Source organism: Rhinatrema bivittatum, chromosome 1 (genome assembly GCF_901001135.1).
Source record: "Rhinatrema bivittatum chromosome 1, aRhiBiv1.1, whole genome shotgun sequence".
Lineage (NCBI taxonomy): Eukaryota > Metazoa > Chordata > Amphibia > Gymnophiona > Rhinatrematidae > Rhinatrema > Rhinatrema bivittatum.
This window is the reverse complement of record NC_042615.1, coordinates 527,273,122-527,298,634: the sequence shown is the minus strand read 5'-3', so window position 1 is coordinate 527,298,634 and position 25,513 is coordinate 527,273,122. Positions and strand designations below refer to the sequence as shown.

The following is a 25,513-nucleotide window of genomic DNA, read 5'->3' as shown; positions in this document are numbered from 1 at the left end:
GGTGTAAAAATACACCATTGAGTTGGCAAATGTATGTGCATGTCTTTCTAAAACAGCGCCTTTCGTGTGTAGCTGTTGGCTGCGCCCCAAAATACCCCTAGATTGCCCCATTTTTACGCGCATATATGTGTGCGGAAAAGTGAAAATATGCACATGGTTTTTCCTTTCATAAAATATGGACTATGTGAGTAGAGGATACTTGCATGCGTATATGCAAACTTTTATGTGCTTATCGTTTTGAAAATTCATCCCAAAAGCAAAAGTTCTAACAATTTCTGAGAGCACAAATAAATAAATAAAAATTCACTTGCTACATCTTTCTTTTCATCAGGGTAACAGTCTGGTTATCAACTGCTCCTACAGAACCTCTAACCCACTGGTATCAGGTACGCTGCCTTTTTCAGACGCCTCTCTTTGCCAAAGAAGGAGAAACTCTCTCAGGGAAAGTCCTGCTTTTGTCAAATAAACGGTAAGCAGTAAAAGGAAAATTTGCTGTCCAATCTGTTTTAGCCTTGTGACTCTGCATTTTAAAGCAATACTCCACATTAGCCGAAATTTTTTGTTAGTTAAACATTAGGAGTCAATTTTAAGACTGTGCAGGGAAAACTCAAATCTGCGAGTACCTTTTCCCTACAAATTTTATGTCCGTTTTCAAAAGGAACTTCAAGGGTACTTTTTCCGATGGAATTTATGCCTAATTTTATAACAGAGAGCTTAGGGCTGAAGTCTGTGTATACAACGTACACGTGGACTTCAGATGTAATTTTCAAAGCAAACTTACATGTGGCAATCTGCTTCGAAAACTAGTCTGTAGGCGTCAAACCTAGCACAGCATGCATGCGCATTTGTATGCTCGCAGGTGTAAATGTTCATGTTTACCTTTATGTGCATACTTTTGATTTTAGAAAGTGCACACGTAAATGGTTTTCCTGCCCTAACTCTGCCCCCCCCTCCCCCACCCCCCAGGAATGCCTCTTTCAAGTACACATACAAATACACCTGGCATTGCTTCTGCACGTACCTTTATGCGTGGAATCCCTAGGGTAATTATCAAAAAGCCTATATACACATGTAAAATGGTGTTGAACGTGCATATATGCTTTGGGAAATTTGCTCCTAAAAGTATGCACAAAAATTCCTATCCTACCGCTGTTCCACCCCTCGATCACCTCTTTATGCCTGTAAATACTGTATATGTGCACACAGGTGGAACAATTTTCAAAGGCACCAGTGATGCAGGTAAAGCACTGTTTTTCCTGCATAAATGCCTTTGAAAATGGCCCTCAAACAGTTCTCCTTAACAAGGGGATAATCTTCCAGTGTCAGCCCCCAAATGATTGACTCTTTTTATGTTTTGGAATTCCAGTTGAGAGCTCATCTTTTCTCTCTGCCCTTTGGTTCTTCTCCGTAACCCTGTTTGATGTCTTTGTGTAATCTGGTGTTCAAACTCTTTGTGAACCCCACTGCACTGCCTCTCGCTCTTCACTCTCACATGGACCTGTTGCATGCAGGCTTGGAGTTAAGCATAGGCAACTGCCCAGGGTGCTAAATTTTGAAGGCATAGTCAGGCTAATGCAATACCGTACGCTGGCCGCAGTGCACAGCTGAACACGTGATTGGACGTGCATCCATAACCCCTGATGCAAAATGGGGGTTAGCACTTCCAAAGCTCGCATCCAACCGAGTGCGTAGCTAATAGCGCTCCTCACATGTAAATTCATGTTGGTGAGGCTATTAGCTATTTCCCCTGATGCAAAAAAAAAAAAAAATGTGCGGACGAAGCAGGCGTTAATTCTTGAGGAGCCCAAAAAGTTGACAGAAAAGCAGAAAACACTGCTTTTCTATAGTTCCTACGACTTAATATTGTGGCAATATTAAGTCAGAGGAACCGAAAAAAGAAAAACCTTAAGAAAAAAGTGCCGGCAGTCAGGTTAAGTAAAGGGACGCGCAATTAACGAGCGTCCATTTTCCTAACCTGTGGCTGTGCACAAGTTAGAAAAGCGGATGCTTGTAAAATTGAGCGTCCTTTTCCTAACCCGCTGACAGCCACCTCTCCTGGGTGCCGCTGCCTCCTTTTTACTGCGGCAGCCCATTTAAATATTATATCGGGTGCCCCAGAGAGGTGCATTGGCGCGCATTAGGAGAGCAGGCGCTCAGTCGTGAGCGCTGTTTTCCGCATGCCGATATTGCATCGGTCTGTAAGTGCCAAGGCTGAAGAGGAATCTGTTTCAAAGGGCCTCCACCCGCCATTCCCTCCAGTCTTGCCTACGGGCAGCAAAGGCTTCAATCTGGCCCTCATTGCATGCCCTCATAAGAAGCTTCCCAAAATTAGACTCCCATTGAAGGACTCCTCTGATTACCTACGGCCAATCATTCATGCCAACTGCTAGTTACTTTGGTTTTGCGACTCCATAAGGAATTTCTTTTATTTAGTTAGTTTTTCTTTCACCAATAGGAAAATAAGCATCAGGAATTATACACGGAGGAACTATTTCCTAAGACCAGGGGATTGCCGTTTTCTTTGGATGGGTTACCTTAATGGCTTGCTCCTGTACATTCTGTTGTGCTGGAATCTGTTTTCACAACATTTGTGCTTATGCGTGAGAAAGGCTGTAGTCTCCTCTGGTATAGGAAGCTCTGATTCCTTCTCTCTCGGGATATATTCAGGATATATTCAGTGTCTACAGAACCACAAAGTTGACTGCATGGATTTTTTTTTATCTTGCAGTGCTGTGCAGCCTCAGGACCTCTGCCTCCATACACTCGGGCCAATCCTGTATCGTGCGGTAGGAAGAGCTGCGTTAGTGCCTACGGCACCCGCGGTTACCGCCCGCACAGAGCAGCTCACCTACCGCGCGATCCTGAAGCCTAATTATATGTAAATGTAAGCCGCGTCCGAAAAGCCTTAGTCCCGCGCAACCCAGGATACTGGATAGAGCGCCTATACAGGATCCTGGGTGCTCGGGCCTAAGGCTTCACGCCACGCTGGTATCTGTCATTTCAAATGTCATTTGAAATGACAGATACCAGGAAGCAACGGCGGCGACAGCGCAGAAGCAACGGCGAAAGGACTTTTCAGTGTCCCCCCTCCTCTCGGAGCAGGGCGCGAAAAGCCGCCTTGCACCGGGAGAAGGAGGGACACTGACAGCGACGAAGCTTACCCCCAGCCCGGACACCGGCGAAGCCAGAAGACAGCGGCGGAGAAACGGCGAAACGACTGTCAGTGTCCCCCCTCCTCTCGGAGCAGGGCGCGAAAAGCCGCCTTGCTCCGGGAGGAGGGGGGACACTGACAGCGGCAAAACTTTCCCCCAGCCCGGACACCGGCAAAACTTACAATTTTGCAGCCATGAGCCACGAGCAGGAACGCGAAGATCTGGCTCCGATAGCTCCTCCCGACAAGATGGCCGCCTGCACGGGGAAAGAGTACAATTGGCCGCTCAAGACGTGATGTCGTGACGTCACGTCTTCAGCGGCCAATTGCACGCTTTCCCCGTGCAGGCGGCCATCTTGTCGGGAGGAGCTAAGGCAGGCCAGATCGTGTTCGTGCTCGTGGCTGCAAAAAAGTAAGTTTTTTGCCGGTGTCCGGGCTGGGGGAAAGTTTTGCCGCTGTCAGTGTCCCCCCTCCTCCCGGAGCAAGGCGGCTTTTCCGCCCTGCTCCGAGAGGAGGGGGGACATTGACAGTCGTTTCGCCGTTTCTCCATCGCTGCTTGTGCGCTGTCAGTGTCCCCCCTCCTCCCGGAGCAAGGCGGCTTTTCGCGCCCTGCTCCGAGAGGAGGGGGGACACTGACAGTCGTTTCGCCGTTTCTCCGCCGCTATCTTCTGGCTTCGCCGGTGTCCGGGCTGGGGGAAAGCTTCGCCGCTGTCAGTGTCCCCCCTCCTCCCGGAGCAAGGCGGCTTTTCGCGCCCTGCTCCGGGAGGGGGGAGAAGAGACAAGCGGCGAAACAACTTACTTGCACGGGGGAAAGCGGTCTCCGTGGCAGCCCCAGTCCTCTCCCCTCCTCCCGAAGCCAAAAAAAAAAAAAAAGCTTTTTTTTTTGGCTTCGGGAGCAGGGGAGAGGACTGGGGCTGCCACGGAGACCGGCACCCATGATCGCGGCCGGGGCAGGTGAGCGGGGGCTGGGGGAAAGCTTGCCACCTACCCTGACCCCTGCCTCTACCGCCTGGGTCAGGGTAGGCGGTAAGTTTGCAGGTTAAACGCGCGACAAAGCGGCAGGGAAAGGTAGCGTTAGTCGGGGCGCGGGTTACGGGATGCTAGGGGAATAGCTAATTCGCTCGTTTGCATGCAATATACATGCCGCGGGCGGAAGGGGTTACCCGGGGAATTTAGGACGCGGTAGGAGTAGGTTAAAGGGGATTCGGGATCGCAGGAAGGGCTAACGCGGCCGGAACGTGAGTTAAAAGCGGCTTAGGAGCAGAGTAAATGCAGCCGCACTTTACAGGATTGGCCTGTATCAGCGGCAAAACTTTCCCCCAGCCCGGACACCGGCAAAAAACTTACTTTTTTGCAGCCACGAGCACGAACACGATCTGGCCTGCCTTAGCTCCTCCCGACAAGATGGCCGCCTGCACGGGGAAAGCGTGCAATTGGCCGCTGAAGACGTGACGTCACGACATCACGTCTTGAGCGGCCAATTGTACTCTTTCCCCGTGCAGGCGGCCATCTTGTCGGGAGGAGCTATCGGAGCCAGATCTTCGCGTTCCTGCTCGTGGCTCATGGCTGCAAAATTGTAAGTTTTGCCGGTGTCCGGGCTGGGGGAAAGTTTTGCCGCTGTCAGTGTCCCCCCTCCTCCCGGAGCAAGGCGGCTTTTCGCGCCCTGCTCCGAGAGGAGGGGGGACACTGACAGTCGTTTCGCCGTTTTCTTCCGCCGCTGTCTTCTGGCTTCGCCGGTGTCCGGGCTGGGGGAAAGCTTCGTCGCTGTCAGTGTCCCCCTTCCTCCCGGAGCAAGGCAGCTTTTCGCGCCCTGCTCCGAGAGGAGGGGGGACACTGACAGTCGTTTCGCCGTTTCTCCGCCGCTGTCTTCTGGCTTCGCCGGTGTCCGGGCTGGGGGTAAGCTTCGTCGCTGTCAGTGTCCCTCCTTCTCCCGGTGCAAGGCGGCTTTTCGCGCCCTGCTCCGAGAGGAGGGGGGACACTGAAAAGTCCTTTCGCCGTTGCTTCTGCGCTGTCGCCGCCGTTGCTTCCTGGTATCTGTCATTTCAAATGACATTTGAAATGACAGATACCAGCCTGGCGTGAAGCCTTAGGCCCGCGCACCCAGGATCCTGTATAGGCGCTCTATCCAGTATCCTGGGTTGCGCGGGACTAAGGCTTTTCGGACGCGGCTTACATTTACATATAATTAGGCTTCAGGATCGCGCGGTAGGTGAGCTGCTCTGTGCGGGCGGTAACCGCGGGTGCCGTAGGCACTAACGCAGCTCTTCCTACCGCACGATACAGGATTGGCCCGTATGACTGGCAAGTCCTTGGTGCACAGATCAGGGGACTTCATCATTTTTCCCCAGCTTGGTGGTTAGTATGATATGTGCTTGCAATCAGATAATCCCATCTACTGGAAAATGCCCAGACTGATGGGTGTGGATTGTGATAATATATCTTCCTTAATTAGATCAGAATTTGTCTCGACATCTCAGCATAGAATTTCTGGGCATGTTTTCACTTGTAGAGTACAGCCTTATGCTCGCTGTCATTTACAGAAAGTTTCTTTCTTTTCTGTGGTGAAACTGACATGAGCTTCAACCCTGCTTTCGGTTCAACCTTTAGGGTGACGTGCATAAAAGAACTAATTTTGAATTCAGTAAGAAGTATCTCACATAAGCTTTTTCTCCGCATGATGTTTACTTCCATTTTCTCTTTAAGGTTTGAGTAAACAATTATTCTATAAATCCTTTTTTTCTCCAGAGCTTTAGTCTGTTGCATTTGAAGTATTTTCCATATTTTCCGTTAACTTAAAACTGCCATTTCTGCCTAGATCTTTTTATTTCTGAATATCTTATTTTTATATCATGGAGGCATCCTTTGAAGCTGGATAGTACGTGTCCTTGTGAATCCAATGAAAATACTTACGTACCTTTAGAGAGAGAATAATTTACTTATCTGTAACTAATGTTACCTGAATATAGTATTTTTGTGATTCATGCAACCCACCTGCCTTCCGTTTGGAAGTGCCAATCTCAGTTCATTCTGGATCTGTCTTTGTCTGGATTGAAAAGGGACTGACAGCTGGAGTAAACATCTGACAGTATGTAGCAGAGGTTTAGATTCTAGAGCTGCACATTTAGGGATAGATTTTAAAAGGAGTGCGCGTGCTCACATGGATGCACTGATTTTATGACATGCATGCGCCGGCACGCGCATGTTATAAAATCCATTGGCTGCATGCACATGTGAGCCAGATTTTAAAATCTGTGCGTGCATGTGTGGGCGGTGCAAAGGAGGAGGGGTGAATTTTAGTAAATTATGCACGACGGGCCTCCCCCAGTTTCCTCCCAGTCCATTTCAATTAAGAAGCGGACTGGGAGGGAACTTTCCTATCCCTAACCCTGCCTCTTCCCCTCTCCACCCCGATCCCTAAATCTTTCTTATTTATCTTTTTTTTTGTTGTTTCAGAACTTACTTCAGGCCCAGAGCTGAAGTAAGTTGCACGCGCCAGCTGCCTGCCGGTGCCCAAGTTATCGGAACAGTGCAAAATGGCACTGTCCTGGCCCGCCCCTCCAGCCCTCCCCTTCGGAGACACCTGGCACTTGTGCGCACATTGGGCTTTACGCGCATGGCCGAGCCCATTTTTAATTGCGCGCATGGCCCAGCCATGCGCGTAAATCCTGATTTTTGCATGCACAGGCCTTTGAATATTTGGTCAACTGACCTGTTTCTGAATCCACAAAAATACCACTTTGAAAAACAATTACAGGTGAGTAATTATTCTTTATATGTTTTCTACAAACCAATGTATTTGGTCAATGAGTAATGAAAATGCAACAAATATATCTGTTTATGGCAAGTGGAAAAGCTATCAAATGGAAAAATTCACTAGCTTCATTTACAATTCAATAGCTTGTAGACTTTTGAAAAAAAGATTAGGTAAAACTTTGGCGAACATGGCTAGACTCTTTTTTATCTAAGCAGATGGAGAATTGATTGCTGATATGAACCATGAAACTTGGAAAGATTGATGAAGACATCCCATGAGTATAAAATAATTACTTTTTTATGGCTGTATCAGAAATGTCAGCAACAATTCACGTGAATCCCAATTGTAGCAAATATAAGTACTATGGCCAAAAATCAAACACAGTAATCACAAGTGCCGATAGTAAATCATAGTATAAGTAGAGACGCCTATTATGACAGGTCATTAATATCCTGCGTCTCTACTTATACTATGATTTATTATCGGCACTTGTGATTACTGTGTATCAGAAATGTCACAGAAGTAAAGGTCAAGTCAAAACAATGAAACTGTAAATAAATATTCCAGAAATTATGCAAAAGAAACCCATTTGGGTTGTTTCACAGAGGCAATGATGACATGGAAAGGTGATCACAACATATCTGCTAGAAAAATCAGAAAAGAACAAAGCAAAAAAATCAAATAAATCAAAAGAAAACTTAGCTATAATCATCAAAACATCATAATAAAGGAATCTGTTTCGATTCTCAGATATATTTCACTGAAACATCTCTACATTTTAGTCCATTACTTCTTATTCATCTTTAAAAAATTTCCATAACAAATTTGTTATAACATATTTGTTACCATAACCCCATACTTACAAAATGCAAGTCTTAATCATAAATCAAAAATCATAAATCAAAACAGCATTTTCAGTAACCGCTTAAAAGCATAGGATGTGCTTCCAAAACCACCAGTCTCATTTTTAAACTTAGCACCCAATGTCAGCTGATCAGTTCCAGCCAATCAAGACATTACCATGTGTATGTACCCCAAATGTCTAATCATAAATAGGTCTGTCATCTATCTGACCAAACCTCCAGCCACATGTAGAATGAAAAAGGGAAAAGAATGCATAAGAAAGCATAGGATCATTCAATTTCATAATAAAGTCTGGTAGGATGCAAACACTCCAATAAAAAAAAAATCCAATATCGCTTTCTTTTGGAAAAGAAGGATACAATATATCCCCATGCCTTGTCAATAATATTTAAAAAACCCAAAACTCTTCCACCAAATGTTTCAATTCCACTTAATATGTGACCAAAGGAATTTTTAAGCAACATTTCCTAATACAACTTATAATGTAGTGCAGTACAGGTAATAATTTGATCAATACACTTCACATGAGGTGTATTGGTTTTTGGGGGGGGGGGTTTAAACTTTCTCTTTATTGATTTTCAAAAATTATTCAAAGTATCCACTTTGCTACAAGAAAACTGGTACATCAATGAGAAAACAAAGAAAGAAAAAATACATCTCAAGAAAATTTAACTCATTAACAAGCAAACAATTTCTATTTTTTCTCAGATTCACCCATTAGACCCCAAGCTTGGGGGGGTGGGATAACTGCACATTAAAGGAGATAAAAAAAAACAAAACTGGCAAAATAAAGGAAATAATGGCTTCCTTTTCTGGTTATTTCAATTATCACGGATTATTAGCACTGTTACTCAATAAATTTAAAGCTTTTTTTGCATCAACAAAGTCTTTCAATTGCTCTGGTTGAAAAAATATATAACTATCTTTATTATGTTTTACAACGCATTTACAGGGGAAGCGAAAAAAGAAAGTTGCTCCCACTTCTAGAGTCTCTTGCTTTAAAGCAAGGACATTTTTTCCTTTTCAGTTGGGTCGATTTTGTGAGGTCTGAAAATATTCTGATGTGTCAACCCATGAAATCAGAATTGGGTTTCTTAAAATACGCCCGTATCACATCTCCTAAGTCTTTCTCGTTAAAGAAAGAAATTAGCAAAGTTGACCTCTCTATAACTTCATAGGATGATGATTCCGGAAATCCTGTTAAGTTATCCATTACATTTGGAGCAATCTGCTGTTGTTGGGTTCTTCGCACAGGAAGAAAATAAACGTTATCAAGGGGTGGGGATTGATCCGAGGAAATTTCTAGTACTTCAGCGAAGTATCTTTTAACGAGGAATTTCCCCCATCACCCTGGGAAAATTTAATATTCTTAGATTTAAATGTGTCAGTGCGTTCTCTATATTTTCAATCTTGCAATTTAAAGCCCCACAATCTTGAATTATTGTTGATTGGACTTTCTTTACTTTCTTTATATCATTTTCGACATTCTGGAATTTCACTATCACTTCCTGCTTGTATGACAGAGTTCTTATTCATAATTTCCATTTGAGTTGCAAGCTGATTAATTTTCTCAGAGCAATCTACTAATGACTTTGCCATTGCCGAAGTTAGTGACCAAAGAGAGTCCAATGTTACTACCTCCGGTTTACCCTTTGTTAATAACTCACTGGGACAAACAGGGGTCACAAAGACAGTGCTCTCACCTCCTGTACTAGTGTCCTGTCCCTCCCGTCTGTTCAGATCTCCTCCTTCAGTGAGTAAATCTCCGATTCCCTCGGAGGGCTGCAATTGCCCTTCCACCGACGTCTCCCCCTCGGCCCAACTTCCTCAGCTAACCAACTTCAGGTTTCCGCTCGGGCGAGGAGTCGAGGTTGCTCTTGCAGCTGGGGGTAGTCGCTTATCCAATGGGCTGAGGGATATTGCTTCCGAAGAAGGGTCACAGTCTCCCTCCTGTGACCCAGCAGCTGGACCAATATGTTACAGTTTTAAGAAACTGTAATCCATATAATTTTCCCAATATTGGATGTAGAAACAACTGTAGTTCCACAGCAAGTAGACAGACCATCCAGTTTCCACATATGTTATAGTGTCCTAAAGGTTTACTCCCAACAAGTGATAATTGTTTCTAGTGTGTAGAAAGTGCTGAATACACCAAAAGGAGTTTGTTACTTTTCCTTGTTGTAAGCAAATAAGGTTTATTCCTAATATCTATATCTATCTATCTATATACACACTTCCAAAGTGGGTCAGTATTCAGATATGGGGAGGACAATATTCGAACTAACTTACCTGGGGTACTACAGGTTTACCCAGGTAAAATCAGCCCCTGAAAACTGCCCTCCCTCTCTGCAGGTAAAGTGTGCTGGTTCATAGTGTGCACACCTTTCCCTCACCATAAAAGAGAAGGGAAGGACCAGCAAGCAACACATGAGCAGTTCAGTTTGAAATCCCTGTGCCTGCTTTGCAGTGCTGACTTTGCACCTGCTACAAAGCAGGTACAAAGCTCTGCGGGTACAAAAGTTCCTGCAGGACCAGCTGGCTTCTGTGTTTTCACAGGGAAACTCCTCATGCAACGCTATTTTAAATATTGCTCAGATCTGACCGTTCTTTCAGCTTGGTTAAAGTATGGAAGGATGCATGCCCAGCAGTGGTCTTTATTCTTATTTGCAGGTAACAACAAAAGCTCTCGAGTGGCAGAGAAAGCCCATGCTGAGACTGATTTTCCAAAGGATTTAGGTTTTATGCACGAGGCTGAGCTTTTGAATATCAGCCTGTGGGTTCTGCAGGTAAAAGTGTGCATAAAACCTAATTTCGCGCACGCATTTACCCGCAATAATAAGAGGCACTCCTGGGGGCAGGGGGCAGGAATATGGAGCAGGGACAGGATTTACACTCATAGTTCTCATTTTTTGGAAAGTATGAGTGTAAATCTGCACCCAGAAAGTTGCACCTGCTTGGGAGCAGGTGCAACTTTATGCTTGCATGTCCATATGCATACCATTTGCAAATTTTCAAAGAGGAATTATGTGCATAAATCCACTTTGAAAATTTGACCTAAAGTCTGCGGGTACAAAGTACCCTATGCGGGCGGTTGGAAGGGAGGGTAATTTTCAAAAAGACCACATAGTGGTAAAGTTTTTGTGTGCATTGTGCATGAAACTTCCCAAAGCCTTTTCAAACTGAACTTAGGCACATAAGTTTGTTTTGACAATTTGTGGGTAAGTGACCAGGTGCAAACAGAGATTCACGCATGTTAAGTTACACCTCTACTTCCGAGGGCATAACTTGTGCATGTACACCTGCACCTATATTTTGTAAAATAAGAAAATATGTGCATAAGTAGGGGTGTGCATTCGTTTTCGATGTACTGGCAATCTGCAACGTATATGTCCCTATTCGTTGTATTCGTGGGGTCACGAAACGTATGGCGAACCCCCACGAATACAACATATCTAACGAATAAACCCCCCACCTCCTGATCCCCTCAAGACTTACCAAAAGTCCCTGGTGTCCAGCGGGGGTCCTGGAGCGATCTCCTGCACTCGGGCTGTCGGCTGCCAGTATTCAAAATGGCGCCGATAGCCTTTGCCCTCACTATGTCACAGAGGCTACCAGTGCCATTGGTCGGCCCCTGTCACATGGTAGGAGCACAAGATGGCGCCGGCCGTCCATTGCTCAGTTCGCATAAAAGTACCAGGTATTAATGACTTTGGCTTTCTTAATAATCTTGGGGGAATATTCCTTTTGGTTAAAAATGCATACCCATCTGTCTTGCCGAATTTTTAATTCTGAAATAGTTAAGAAGTGCCAGGCTGTGCCAGACCAAGGTCCATCGAGCCCACTATTCTGACAGTGGCCAGTCCAGGTCACAAGTACCTGCTAGATCCCCCACTAGTTGATCTATTTCTTGTATCTCCCTCCCAGGGATAAGCGCTGTTTTTCCCAAGTCTACCTGGCTAATAACGGTGTATGGAGGAGAAGTCCATTACCTGCTATTAAGTTAACTTAGAGAATAGCCACTGCCATTAGCAATGGTAACATGGAATAGACTTAGTTTTTGGGTACTTGCCAGGTTCTTATGGCCTGGATTGGCCACTGTTGGAAACAGGATGCTGGGCTTGATGGACCCTTGGTCTGACCCAGTATGGCATTTTCTTATGTTCTTATGTTCTTAACTTGTCCAACCCTCTTTTGAGCCCGATTATCCCTTAGATTCATCAAAATGCTGTAAATATAGCAGAAATAGCGCCCGCAATTTAAAAAAATGGACGTGGTTAGGCAAATTATAGCGTTATCGCGTCACACATTATTTGTTTTAAACACACACGATATGTTATCGCAGGTCGTAACGCATGAGAGCGAGAGAGAGAGTCAGTGTGTCATGCTATATATATATATATATATATATATATATATATATATATACCATTGTAAGATGGGTTACTCGGGGTGAGTTTTTGGGGGTGCTTTATATACACAGTTAGAGGAATTAACTGCAAATTTGATATGGCTGATGAATTTCTATCATTTGAATCAATGAAAGGTACCAACAAGAGGAGTTGATTACTTCCTCTCGCCCTCTGCCTCTTCCCCAAAGTTTACTTATCTCCAACCTCTCAATCAGCACCATCCCCACCTTCCATTCTCCTGCCCCAGCCGGTCATCCCCTAAATACAGCCGGAAATAGTATCCAGCTCCCAGTGTGTTCAGCATTGCTCTGACAGCATTGCTGGATGCACTGGGAGCCAAATGCGAGTTCTGAACTCCTGGTCATGTCTGGGGGTTTATAAGGATCTGGCTGAGGTGGGAGGGTTAGGCTTTGCTTGAAAGAGTGGCAGGGCCAGGGCAGGAGATAAGTCATTTTTTTAAAACCTGGGGGGGGGAGGGGGGTAAGAGGAGGGGCATCATTGCGAGTTAAAGGCCTTGGACTTTCAATCTTTCTTTTTCGGGGCTTGGGGGGATGAGGATATGGACTGGCAGACCCACTCACCTTTAATCTTGTTGTGTTTTTTTTTTTTTTTTTACAGGCACTTAACCAGCTACCTTTACCTGGATAAACTTTAAACCTAACTGGCTACATTCAGACATAGCCGATTAGGTTTAAAAGTTATCTGGATAAGGCTTTGATTCACTAAGCAGAAGGAATCTTTGATACTCAACAGAGGGCCCGGGGCGCACCCTAATCCTGGGCTTGGTTGTCACCATTTTTCAAAATGACACTAATCAGGCCTTGCCCCTTTCACATGATAGGGGCAAAGTCCAGGGATTGGACTTAGGAAATGTGGCCTAAGTCCACTCCCCTGCCCTTCTCCTTAACAAGTGATAGGGGCAAGGACTGGTCAGCGCCATTTTGAAAAATGTTGTTGACTGGGGCCCTGGTTAGGGGGGACCCTGGGGCCTCCTCTGAGCATTGAAAATTTCTTATTAAGATGCTGGGAGGTTATGGAGTAGAGGTGGAGGTCCACCTGCCCCCTACTAGACCACCAAAGTCAGTTCGTTTGGGTAGGAATATTGGGTGGGCTGCCCTAGACACCAGGGATTTGCATATATATGAAAGGGGGATAGGGATTATTTGGTGGGGAAGGGGGGTGCTATGACATAAGGGCCCATTTTTTGAGTTTTAGGGGAGGAAGATGGGGAAGGAAGCAGGTCATCACCGCATGTGTTGCATTGTTTTTTTATATTTAATTCGAGGGGGGGAGGGCAGTGCCACCTCAGTAGGCAGCAGGGGGTTGCCATCAACCCCCAGAGCGATTTTTCAGGCCACTGGCCCTGGTTGCCTGCTATCATGTTTTGCAGTGGCCCCTCCCATGATATTTTTTTCAGGGTGGGGCCAATATTGCAGGGATGCCCCCCTATGATATTTGGCCCCTCCTGTGAGGATAATTGTTGATATTCAGTGGGATATTTATGCCACCTAATATCCTGGATAACTTATCTGGCTAACTATAGCTGGATAATTTATCTGTTTTAGGGTCTTTTGAATACTGATCTGCATGGATATAATTTCTGTACTTTTATTTTCAATTCAGACAGAGCTACGACATTCAAATTGTGGCTATAGTGGACCAGTCGGGTTTTAGATCGGGTAATATGCTTGACTTAAAGAATCCATTTTTTAGGTAAGAATTTCTCATCACTGAAATTAATAATATGGCATGAATTTACACTGTGTACATGACTCAGGTCAAACCTTTTATCCGTCCATGTGTCAGACAGATAAGGTACCTTTGTGCCCTGCAAAAGCCCCTCTCTTTGTCTATTCTGCTAACAAATGAGAGGTTCAAATTGGCCCATAGTGTTATATAATATATGTAGTCTTTGTACAGTAGGGTTGGAATGAACACTCCATTTATTTTACTGACCTTAAACCTAAAAACTGTAGAAAGATTGTACAATGCTTACCTCTCAAAATGAAAATCATTTCTAGAGATTGTAGATTTTTAAGGCTAATGAATGTTTAAAGATATAAACTTTTGAGACTGGTAAGGTCCTTACTCGATTACCTGAGGAAAGGATGCTTGCAGGGGCCTATCGGGAGTCCGGACCTATCGGGAGTCCGGGCATGTCCCGGTGGGCTGGTAGGTCTGGTCACATGAAGGAAGGCGGCAACATTTCCTTCCAGACCTCCTTTGTGTTTCCATAGATGGCTGCTGCCTGCTGTTTTGTGTCCTTCACAATCTTGTGAGCTTAAGTCACAGCTCTTTGGCCTTCATATACACTTGGAGTCAAAAGTGTACTTTTAAAGATGGCTTGGAGTCAAAGCCATCTTTAAAAAAGGATGCCAAATCATTTTCAGCTGTAATGTCCAACAGAAGACATTCAGTTTTTCTTTCCCATCACAACAACAATATTAAATGCCCTAGCCACCCTTGCAATCTGCCTTGATGCCATTAAGTGCTGGTCAAAAAGCAATAAACTCTCCATGAGTTTTGTCATCACCATGAACAGATTTCCCCTTGTTAGATACCTCTGCCAACTTCCAGTTTGACAGCTTTATGATCCCCATTGCAAAAAAGAAGTCTGGGACTCTCACTGGAATCTGATCTCTCTTTCAGTACACAAATAAAATCTGTTGGGAGAAGAGCCTTTTTAAATTTAGACTGCTATGTAAGCTAAGCCTTAATTAAATCCCGATGATTTTCACACAGCGTTACAATTGCTTGCCTTTACAAAGCTTGAGTATTGTAATTCTATCTGTTTTGGCCTTCCTGATGCAATGATGAAAGCATTAAGATGATTCAAAATTTGGCAGTGAGGGTTTTGATTGCTCTGAACGTATTACTCTTGTTTTGCGATACCTCCATTGGCAAGTAGTCCAATGGAGGATAAAGAATAAAATCCTTACCGTAATCCACAAAGTTCTTAATAATGGCATACCACAGTTTATGAGTGCATTTTTGAAGAACTATAGACTTACCAGGAACCTAAGATCAGATGGCCTCTATATTTTGGATGCACCATCTATATAATTTAAAAAAATCACCAAAAAAATATTTGCAGTGGTTGAGCCTCTACTGTGAAACTCCTTTCCAAAGTATCTTCGGAAGGAGCCAAGCTTATCTACTTTCTCAAAAAACAACTGAAAACATTCCTTTTTTAAGGATGCCTTGGCTGTAATCAAAGCACCTTGAGCGATCTGATCTTATAGCTCTGAGATTGCACCCTCCATCTGACCTCATGGGGGCCTCGGTGTCCATCTGACTGCCTCCACTGAGTTCAATGTGTTCCGGTTTCCCTGGCTGCCACCTCCTGTGGCCTACCTCCCCAGTACGCCGACTTCAAGGACGTCTTCTAGAAGAAAATAGCAGAGACACTTCCTGAACATTGGTCCATTGATTGCACCATCGATCTGCTACCCGGCGTCATGCCTCCCCAGGGGTCATGTATACCCCCGTCTCTTCCTGAGACCCGAGCAATGTACCAATACATTAAAGAGAACCTGGAAAGGAGCTTTATCTGGCCGTCCACTTCCCCCAGGGGCGGATTGACCTATCGGGGGATCGGGCATCCCCCGGTGGGCCTGTCTAGCTGGTCACGTGGTCTCGACCGCGTGGCTCTTCCTCAGCCCAGCCTCGGCGCCTCCCAGCCAGCCCCCGCCATTAGACCAAGCCAGCGTGGGCCGAAGAAAAGAAGATTAGCCAGCCCCCGCGGAAGACCAAGCCGGCAGGGGGCCGACTAAATTAAAATCGAGGCCGGCGGCAGCCGAAGAAAAGAAGGTGGGTGCCTCCCAGCCAGCCTCAAGCGGGGGCTGGCTGGGCAGCGCCTATCTTCTTTTCTTCAGCCCCCGCCGGCATCGATTTTAATTTCTTCGGCCTCCGCCGGATACCAGCCGGGGCGCCGAAGAAATTAAAATCGAGGCCGGCAGGGACCGAAGAAATTAAAATCGAGGCCCCTGCTGAACAGCTGATCTCCGCCGGCGGTTAGCAGCACCGGTGTTCACTTTTTTGGCCCCCGCCGGCCTCGATTTTAATTTCTTCGGCCCGACCAAGAGGGCCGAAGAAATTAAAATCGAGGCCGGCGGGGGCCGAAGAAGTGAACACCGGTGCTGCTAACCACCGCTGAGACCAGCTGTTCAGCGGGGGCCTTGGATCGGAAGGGTGCTTCTGTGTGTGAGAAAAGAACGGTGCTTGTGTGTGTGTATATGTGTGTGTGTGTGTGTGTGTGTGTATGTATGTGAATGTGAAAAGGGATGGTGCTTCTGTGTGTGTGTATGCAGTATGTATGTGAGAAAGGAATGGTGCTTGTGTGTGTGTGTGTTATGTATGTGAGAAAGGAATCTGCCAGTTTAAAAAAAAATGAAATGTGATAATACATATATTTCAACTTTGTGCTGGTAGTGCAACTTTTGAAAAGTTGGATGAAAGATTAAATTACTGAATGTTAAGCATCCCTCTTCTGGAAAATAAAATTTAGCAAAGTGGGTAGAGACAAATACTAAAGCAAAAAAAATTAAACTATTTAAAATGTTCATCTCAGCAAAATCACAAATTTAAGATACTGATGCCAGGTGGGTTGTTTTGGTTTTTTTTTTAGCATAATTTAAGCATGAACACTAGAATAGTTCCAATCTGAAACGGTTTTGCTATTTTTTTTTAAGCCTTTAGAAAATGTATATTTTTAAATGACTAAGACTGGACTCTTCCTGTTTAAGAGGGAAGTTGACTAAGGATGTCTTTCGGTTCCATATCTCCCACATGAATAATCATACGACTGATAGTTTGAAGAAAGACACTTGCTTTATTGCCTGAAAGCGCAAAACAAGAGAAGCTGTAGGGTGTGGGTGGCTGTCCCTTGGGAGGACAGAACCTGAAGGAAGGGTGTCATTTCGCCTTCTGATAGGAATGTGGTTTTCTTATTTAATGGTTGGGATCATCACTTTCACTTTTAGTAAAAGTGAAAAATGCTGCAAGTCTGAAAGCAAGGTGCTTCTGTGTGTCAATGTGTGTGCGCAAGAGAGCTGGAGCATGTTTTTGGCTGGCTTGTGGCTGTGAGATAGAACATGTGTGTGATTGAGAGCTTGTATGTAAGTGAAATAGAGAGAGCATGTGTGTGATTGAAAGCCTTTGTGTAAGTAAGAGAGAGCGAGAGCATTGTGTGATTGAGAGAGATTGGCCAGAGAGATGACGTGTGTATGTGTGAGACTGGTCAGGGAGATGACTGGTATGTGTGTGCTTGTGTGTGTGTGTGTGTGTGTGTGTGTGTGTGTGTGTGTGAGAGAGAGAGAGACTGGTTGGGGAGATGATTGGTGTGTGAGAGACAGAAACTGGTCTTGAGGGTATGACTGGTGTGTGTGTGTGTGTGAGAGAGAGAGAGAGAAGAGATTGGTTGTGGTCCCTAAGGAAGAGGACCGTGAGGACAGTTTCAGCAGCTACTGCTGCTTCCGGTGTGGCCTGCAAGCGAAAGGAGTAGGAGAACTGCTGGAGAGGGTAAGTAAAGGTGGCTTTTTAAGTTAATTTTTCTTGATTGACTACCATTTTAATTATTGGGTAGTATGTGATGTATCTGCTGTTTGAAATATTTTATTGGTGTTTGGTAAAGGTTTCAAAATTGCTTGAGTCTTTAATTAATGGATATTCTATTCATCAGCTGTTTTGAAATGATTTTATTCGTATGATTTTATAATTATGATTCATGATTTATATATATCTTGATTTTATTGATTGTTTCATGAGGAATAGTGACTTTTGTTTTTCCATTGTTGCACTGTATAGAGTTTGGCATGATACGTTTTACAGTTTAGTTTTTGTCTGCACATTTCTATTTATACTTTATGTGGCTTTATTCTGTATTTGATGAGAGTCTGTGTTCTGCATGCGAGACTGAGATGAGGCATTCTTTTAGCATGTGGTTTCTCTGTAGGGATCTGTAGTAGCTTGGCCTGTTCTGTTTTCCTGATAGGTGTATTGATATTTTAGATTCTGGTGTAATATTTGTGGTATTCTTTTTCATAGGTGGGGTTGTTATTCTTAGTTTTGGCAAATAGTACTGTGTTGATACGGGAGGACCATGCCGAAATATAGGGGTGTGTACATATATATGTAAATTATATATGTAAATGTAATTGGGTACCCATGGGGCCAGTATGGAGAAAAATGCCCCAGGCCACTATTTTCCCTCAATCCGCCCCTGACTTCCCCCCACAGGAGCCGGGTTCTTCTTCGTTGCAAAGAAGGATGGGTCACTTCAGCTCTGTATAGATTATCGCGGCTTAAATGCCATTACCAGGAGGAATCACTATCCTTTGCCCCTTATCCCTGAACTCCTGGATCGTCTGCAAGGGGCAAAAGTTTTCACCAAATTAGATCTTCGGGGCGCTTACAACCTGATCATAATTCGGCCCGGCAATGAGCGGAAGACCGCATTTAACATCCGAGACGGCCATTATGAGAAAGTGGTTATGCCATTCAGCCTGTGTAATGCCTCCTCTGTATTCCAGCACATGATGAATGATGTCTTTCGTGACCTGTTGCATACCTCGGTACTGGTATACCTTGATGACGTCCTGATTTACTCTAAGGACCCCCCATGTCATCGCCAAGATGTCCGATTAGTGCTTCAATGTCTCAGGAGCAACAAACTCTATGCAAAACTATTTGCCCTGTTTATTAGTATAACCCCCACCACCCCCACCACCACACACACACACACACACACACACACACACACACCACCACCCACACCACACACACACACCTACACACACACATATACACACAACACACACACACACACTTCACGGGAGGTCACCTTCAGATACTATAGGAATGGGAAAAAGATGGCTACAGATCAGGATTCTTCTAGTTGTGGACAGCAAAAGCTATAAGGTCCAAGGGAAGTCTCACAGTCAAAAGAAAACTTCAGTCCACAACAAGAAGATTTGTTCCAAAGTAGAAGAATTAATTTATTGCCGCTTAAAAATAGTCCAAACATAAAAAGTTCAAGGAAACGTTTTTTTAAAAACTTCAGTAAGTACAGTCCACGGTTCACTAAAATCTCTCACAGTTTGTTACTTCTCTTTCGACTCACTTCAGCTCATACAAACTCTCAAGTCTTCCTCACAAATCTCCCACTGAGGCCCCTTCCATACCTCTGGCACCTCAGGGAAAAAAAATGAAGAGTAAAACAAAACAATCTTCTCCTTGGTTGTCTCTCAAATTGAGGCTTCCCTAGGCAGAATCAGTGTCCCCATAGACTGAGGGATCCTTATCCTCCCAGTTGGTGCCAGGTTAACCAGAGTAGTTGCCCTTTACCCACTCCAGCAGAACCCTTCAGATTCTCTCTCCAAACTATCTCCATAGCTCTCTTTCTCCTTGCTTCATAGCTTTGGCTTTGTGACTCATGGGAAGCAATTTTATATACTGCCTTAAACCCATCCTCATTGGGGGAAGGCACCCACTGTCAATCATTGTCCTTCACACACCTTCCTGAACCACCCACCACTGGAAAGTTCTACATTTTAGAGTACATTTGTGTGCAGAAAATTAGTATATAAGCATGTAAGTAGTCTGTATTTGCAAATACGCTGTTTTATAAACATCAAAAATATGTGTATTTTTGGTTTCCCACGCTCATTTACCAGCACAAAAATGAGGCAGTCTAGGGGCATTCTGGAGGAAGGCCAAGAGGTATGCACGGAAGTTGCTATTTTATAAGAGATTTACATGAATACATCTTATTTGTTCAATTTTGCACCTGCTAGTTATCTAGTGTAATTGACAGATTCATCTGATGTCTGCTGGTTTTAAGGGGGAGATCAGAGTGTACTGGGGGGAGGTCAGGGTGAAGTACCAGGAAGGTCTTGGTGAACTGGAGACGGACACAGTGAACTGATGGGGGTATTGGCAAACCCGTGGTTTCAAATACGTTCGCATATTTTAAAATATACCTGCCTCCATGTATAAATCAGTGCTTATGCATACCGTGTTTCCCCGAAAAAAAGACATCCCCCAAAAATAAGACCTAGTAGAGGTTTTGCCAAATTCTTAAATATAAGACCTCCCCCGAAAGTAAGACATCCCTTGTAAACAGGGGCGGATTGACCTATCGGGGGATCGGGCTTCCCCCGGTGGGCCGGTCAATCCTGTGACGTCATTTTTTAAATAGTTTCCAAAGTATTACAGACGCGAGCAGTGGTATCCCGAGGGGAGCCAATGCCCCCGGGCACAAGGAAAAGATCGCGATCAAATGCGCTGATGCTCTTTCTCCTTCCTGCCTGTGCGGCCCCGGAAGTAAACGTTGCCGGAGCCGCATGGGCAGAAAGGAGAAAGAAAGAGCATCAGCGTGTGCAGAAGAGGAGCCGCCGCGGGCTGCTGCGAATCCCAAGTCGCAGCAGCCCAAGAAGAGGAAGAGGCCCGGTAGCGAGGAAAAGGCGCAGCTGCGGGCTGCTGCGAATCCCAAGTCGCAGCGGCCCAAGAAGAGGAAGAGGCCCGGTAGCGAGGAAGAGGCGCAGCCGCGGGCTGCTGCGAATCCCCAAGTCGCAGCGGCCCAAGAAGAGGAAGAGGCCCGGTAGCGAGGAAGAGGCGCCGCCGCGGGCTGCTGCGAATCCCAAGTCGCAGCGGCCCAAGAAGAGGAAGAGGCCCGGTAGCGAGGAAGAGGAAGAGGCCCGGTAGCGAGGAAGAGGCGCAGCCGCGGGCTGCTGCGAATCCCAAGTCGCAGCGGCCCAAGAAGAGGAAGAGGCCCGGTAGCGAGGAAGAGGCGCCGCCGCGGGCTGCTGCGAATCCCAAGTCGCAGCGGCCCAAGAGAGGAAGAGGCCCGGTAGCGAGGAAGAGGCGCCGCCCGCGGGCTGCTGCGAATCCCAAGTCGCAGCGGCCCAAGAAGAGGAAGAGGCCCGGTAGCGAGGAAGGGCCGCTGCAGAGCCCATCCTGCGGCGACCCGCGAAGAGGAGGCCTGCAGTGGTATCCGGAGGGGAGCCGATGTGCCCGGGCGCAAGGAGGCTCATGCAGCCGCTGAGCCTCCTTGCCCGATGAAAAAGATCGCGTTCAAACGCGTTGATGCTCTTCCTCCTTCCTGCCTGTGCGGCCCGGAAGTAAACGTTGCCGGAGCCGCATGGGCAGGAAGGAGAAAGAGCATCAGCGCGTGCAGAAGAGGAGCCGTCACGGGCTGCTGCGAATCCCAAGTCGCAGCGGCCCAAGAAGAGGAAGAGGCCCGGTAGCAGGGCCGAGGAAGAGGAAGAGGCCCGAGAAGTTCAGGGCCGCTGCAGAGCCCATCCTGCGGCGACCCGCGAAGAGGAGGCCCAGAGGTGAGAGAGAGGCTGAGGGTCTGTAGAGGGTGTGTGTGTGTGTGTGTGTGTGTGTGTGTGTGTGTGTGTGTGTGTGCGTGCGTGCGTGTATGAGATGAGTTGAGAGATTGTGTGTGGGAGTGAGGATCTGAATGTTTGGAGAGACAGCGTGTGACGGTGAGAGCCTATGCTTGAGCAAGACAGCATGTGGGAGTGAGAGAGAGCATGTGTGTGTGAGCGTCAGACAGCATGTGCCAGTGAGAGACTGTGTGTATGAATGATTGTATGAGAGACAGCATGTGACAGTGAGAGCCTGTGTGTGTGAGAGAGAGAAAAATGCATGTGAGAAAAAAAAAACCTGACTGTTTGAGGGAAGAAGACGGAGAGAAAAGAAATACGGAAGAAAAAAGGACAATATAAAAGGAATTGGCCAAAAAATAAGAAAGGGAAGGTGGAAAAAAAAAAGCCTGTGACCAACCGATTAGAAAACTATCATCAGCCAGCAAAGGTAAAAAAAAAAATTTACTTTTTAGTGATTGGCACATGTAATCTTTGGGAATGTGCAAGAATAGCACTTCCTCTATGCGGATCTCACAATGTACGAGATCAGCATAGAGAAAGTGGAAGCCCACGGGGCCTGCACAGAGGAGGCAGCAGAATGGGCTTCAGTGTCAGTAGCAGCAATCGGCGCCTCCCCAATAGCCATGTGGCAGCAGTGACAGTAGCAGCAAGATTACTGACATCTGGGGATGGTGGCAGTACCAGTCAGGGGACCCCTTCCAAGCAGTGTGCAGAGGTTCAAAAGCAGCAGAGTCAGCCCAAGCTGACTACCATGAATGCTGCACACTCTTACTTCTCTCTGACAACACACTGGTGAGGCATGGCTGACGCAGGGGCAGCCAGCAGCTCTATTAGACATCCCCTGAAAATAAGGCCTAGTGCATCTTTGGTAGCAAAAATTAATATAAGACACTGTCTTATTTTCGGGGAAACAGGGTACATGGTTTTTTTGTGCCTATGTTTATAAAATAGGTAAAGTTCACACTTTTAATGCATTGCAAATGTTTGCGCATACTGAACGTATTCATGTACTTTCAGAGCTGAATTATGATGTATTTATAAGACTGTGCAGCAGCCTGTTGCACAGTTTATCAAATACTATGATAACCCTCTGTGTGTCACGTATGTGTGCAAACCTAGTAATGTGAATAGGTTTGAAAGTTATCTTCCCTGATAATAGCTCCTTTCTAGCGAACCATGGAGGGGTTTACATTAGCTTAATGCTATTATGTCTGAAATCTTGTTCATGAGATTAATCTATTTTAAGCAGTTCTTATCTTGACTTATTAAGAATCTGCTAACTTCTGAACAGAGCTTGTCAAAATCATAGTGCAATTCACGTTTGCTAATACTCTTGAGTACAGTTGCTCTGCAAAGAATGCATCTCTGCTCCAACAGCCTGCTTGGCAAGTTAATCCATTTCACAGGGCTCTAGCCCCACACTCTAGTTTGGTCATAATAAGCTGTATCGTCCACATCGTATTCCACATCTGGTGATCTGAACTTCTTCAGCTGCTCTGTGGTCCATCCGCAGAAAAAAAGTAACTCCCTTCCACTAGGCGGAAATGTTCTCGTAATGCAGAGGAAAAGACTTCTGTGATCATTGACCAAAGGCACAGGACACTTTCAAATTAGTGTCAGTAATAACTGGAACTTGTTCAGGCACTTGATGATAAGAACATATTAATGTAAAGAGTCCAGGACTTGGTTAAACTCCCAGAACAGATATCCTTGCCCTCCCGGACCCCTCCAATCTTCTTCTGGCACCACTGCAGAAAACAAAATGGCATGATATTAAAAAAAAGCACCTCTACATGGCACTGTAATGTATTCTGCAATGGCGCTAGAAGGAATTGCAAGCATTCCTTCCTATCAGTGAAGACTTGGAGGGTGTGACTGCAGGCTGAGGGGAGTCCGGGGGCGGGAGAGGATTCACACTCCCACTTTTGGTTAGGGGGTGGGAGAGCTTGAGGATCAGGGCCAAGGGAAATCAGGGACTGGGTCATTTTGCATTGGTGGGGAAGCTGGAGAGGTAGCCTACCCCATGCTAAGTTGCACTTTGGGCCAGTTAGCATTTGGGGAATTTAGAGATGCACATGTTATAAACTAAAAAAATTAGAACAATTTGCATTTGTTCATTACCAATTATTTATATGGTATTAAAGTACTATAGTGTTCTAATAAATATTTTTTCTGATTTTAGATACGCCTAGGCATGACATTATATGCAGTCACTAGACATCAACAGAACCAGGACCATCTGCAACCCAAACCAAGTGGCTTATCAGACTGAGAAACCAAGCAAATACGGCTTAGTTTTATTTTAGTTTTGTTGGTTCTGCTGTCATTGCAGATGGCAACTTTCCACAGTTTACCTGTAAAAATACATAACTACCTCATGTTTATATAAGAGGGAATCTGCGGGGGATGGGGGCTTGCAATGTTTCCTTTTTCAGAAATTTTCAAGGTTTTCTGCATGACTTTTCTAGATGCTTTTCATGTCCCTGGAACTATTGCTGAATTAGAAATTGTTATATAATTTTCCAGTTTTCCATTAGTTAAATACTTAACATTCAGTATGTGCCAGATGACTATTAAAAAAGTTTAAAATCTATGTGTCTCTACTTGTGTTTGCTCTCCAAAAATAAAGATTGAGTGTGTCAGACAGAGATGGTATTTTATATAATTTAGTTAGCAATTAAAACAGAGAGTTTGAGTCAACCCCCACCGTTTTTGGGCCTTTGTTTTTCAAATATTGCTACTTATTTAGGGCTTCCCAAATAGTAATTGTGCTAAAAAGGGTCTGTTCAGAAGATTTTATTTTATTTCTGAATCTAATTGAATTTATAAACAGCATTTCCATAAGATATGCTCAAGGCAAAAATACAAATAAAAACAAACACATATCACTATCAATTTACAAAACAGGGCAAAATTCATATCCATCAAATAAACAAATTCTAAAAATTATCTACATGGTGAAATGGCTAGCACTCTGGACTCTGAATTCAGTGATCCGAGTTCAAATCTTGGTGGAGCCTGTTGCCTTTTCGCTCCTGGATGCCCACAAACCCTTCTGCAGGCATTCCTTGTCCAGCGTCTCCATACTGGAGAACAGCAGGAAGCTGAGGGAATAGTTGTAAAATGAGATTGCAGTTGCGTGGAGAAGCCCATAATTAGCCACTATGTCTTGACCGCATTAGTAGCATGGGATCTATTTCATGAGAGGTCTAATCATTTGACCCACAATCTAGTGGGAGCACTGAGAGGAGAGGATCACCTTGCTGGTGGCTGAAAGGAATCAGTAAGTTTTGCTTGGGAAATTTTCTTTTTTAAAACTAAGTATTGGGGCGAAGTTAACTATTGGGGAATATTCTTTAGTGTGTTTGTGCTTTTAATAGTAAGGCAGCGAATAAACAGAAGTTAGACTGGCTGCAAGGGGACCTATTTACAGGAGTTCAGACAAGTTTTGTATCTTTGTTGGGAGGGACTTAAAGCCAAAGTAAAAGGGAGATATTGGAGGATTTGGTATAAAAGACAGACGGAAGCTCCTAATTGCTCACCACACTCATCAGGTAGTTATTTGTTGTCTACTTATAAATAAGCACAGGCCCCAATGGCTTTTTTTTTTTTTTTGTGCACATACAATGACTTCAGACTGAGCTCTGGGTACCCATTTTCTTCAATATATACTTTTGCTGTCATAAATGTTTAAGACAATTGTCCATTTAAGTTCTAAATGTTGATGAATCTGTGGCACAATGAAATTGCTTGAGTATTATGTTCCATTATGTGACAGGGCGCTGCCAGTCACTAAAAATACTATGGAATTCTTTTCTTTCTAGGGATAGGAGGAGGGGCTTTGATGATTTTGATTCCTCCCAGTGCTATAACCCCACCTTTTGGGGGCTATATCATATGTTGGAGCATGCCCACTGCTTCAGAGGGTTAGTGGGTCACGAGC

The 25,513-nt window shown here is 45.0% G+C and overlaps 1 protein-coding gene across 5 annotated transcripts in view; it reads left to right on the top strand.

The window, feature by feature from the left end:
* LOC115097476 (histone-arginine methyltransferase CARM1-like) overlaps window positions 1–24,163 on the top strand; it is a 296,952-nt gene extending 272,789 nt beyond the window's left edge. For 3 of the 5 annotated variants that reach the window (XM_029613378.1, XM_029613387.1, XM_029613361.1), the window contains 3 exons: window positions 332–469; window positions 13,802–13,891; window positions 23,753–24,163. In XM_029613378.1, coding sequence (XP_029469238.1) covers window positions 332–469; window positions 13,802–13,891; window positions 23,753–23,762 — 238 coding nt within the window. In that variant the 3' untranslated portion in view covers window positions 23,763–24,163. Of the gene's footprint in view, window positions 1–331; window positions 470–13,801; window positions 13,896–23,752 lie in introns of those variants that run through there. The other 2 variants (XM_029613370.1, XM_029613395.1) reach the window with 2 other exon arrangements.
* The last annotated feature ends 1,350 nt before the right edge of the window (window positions 24,164–25,513 follow it).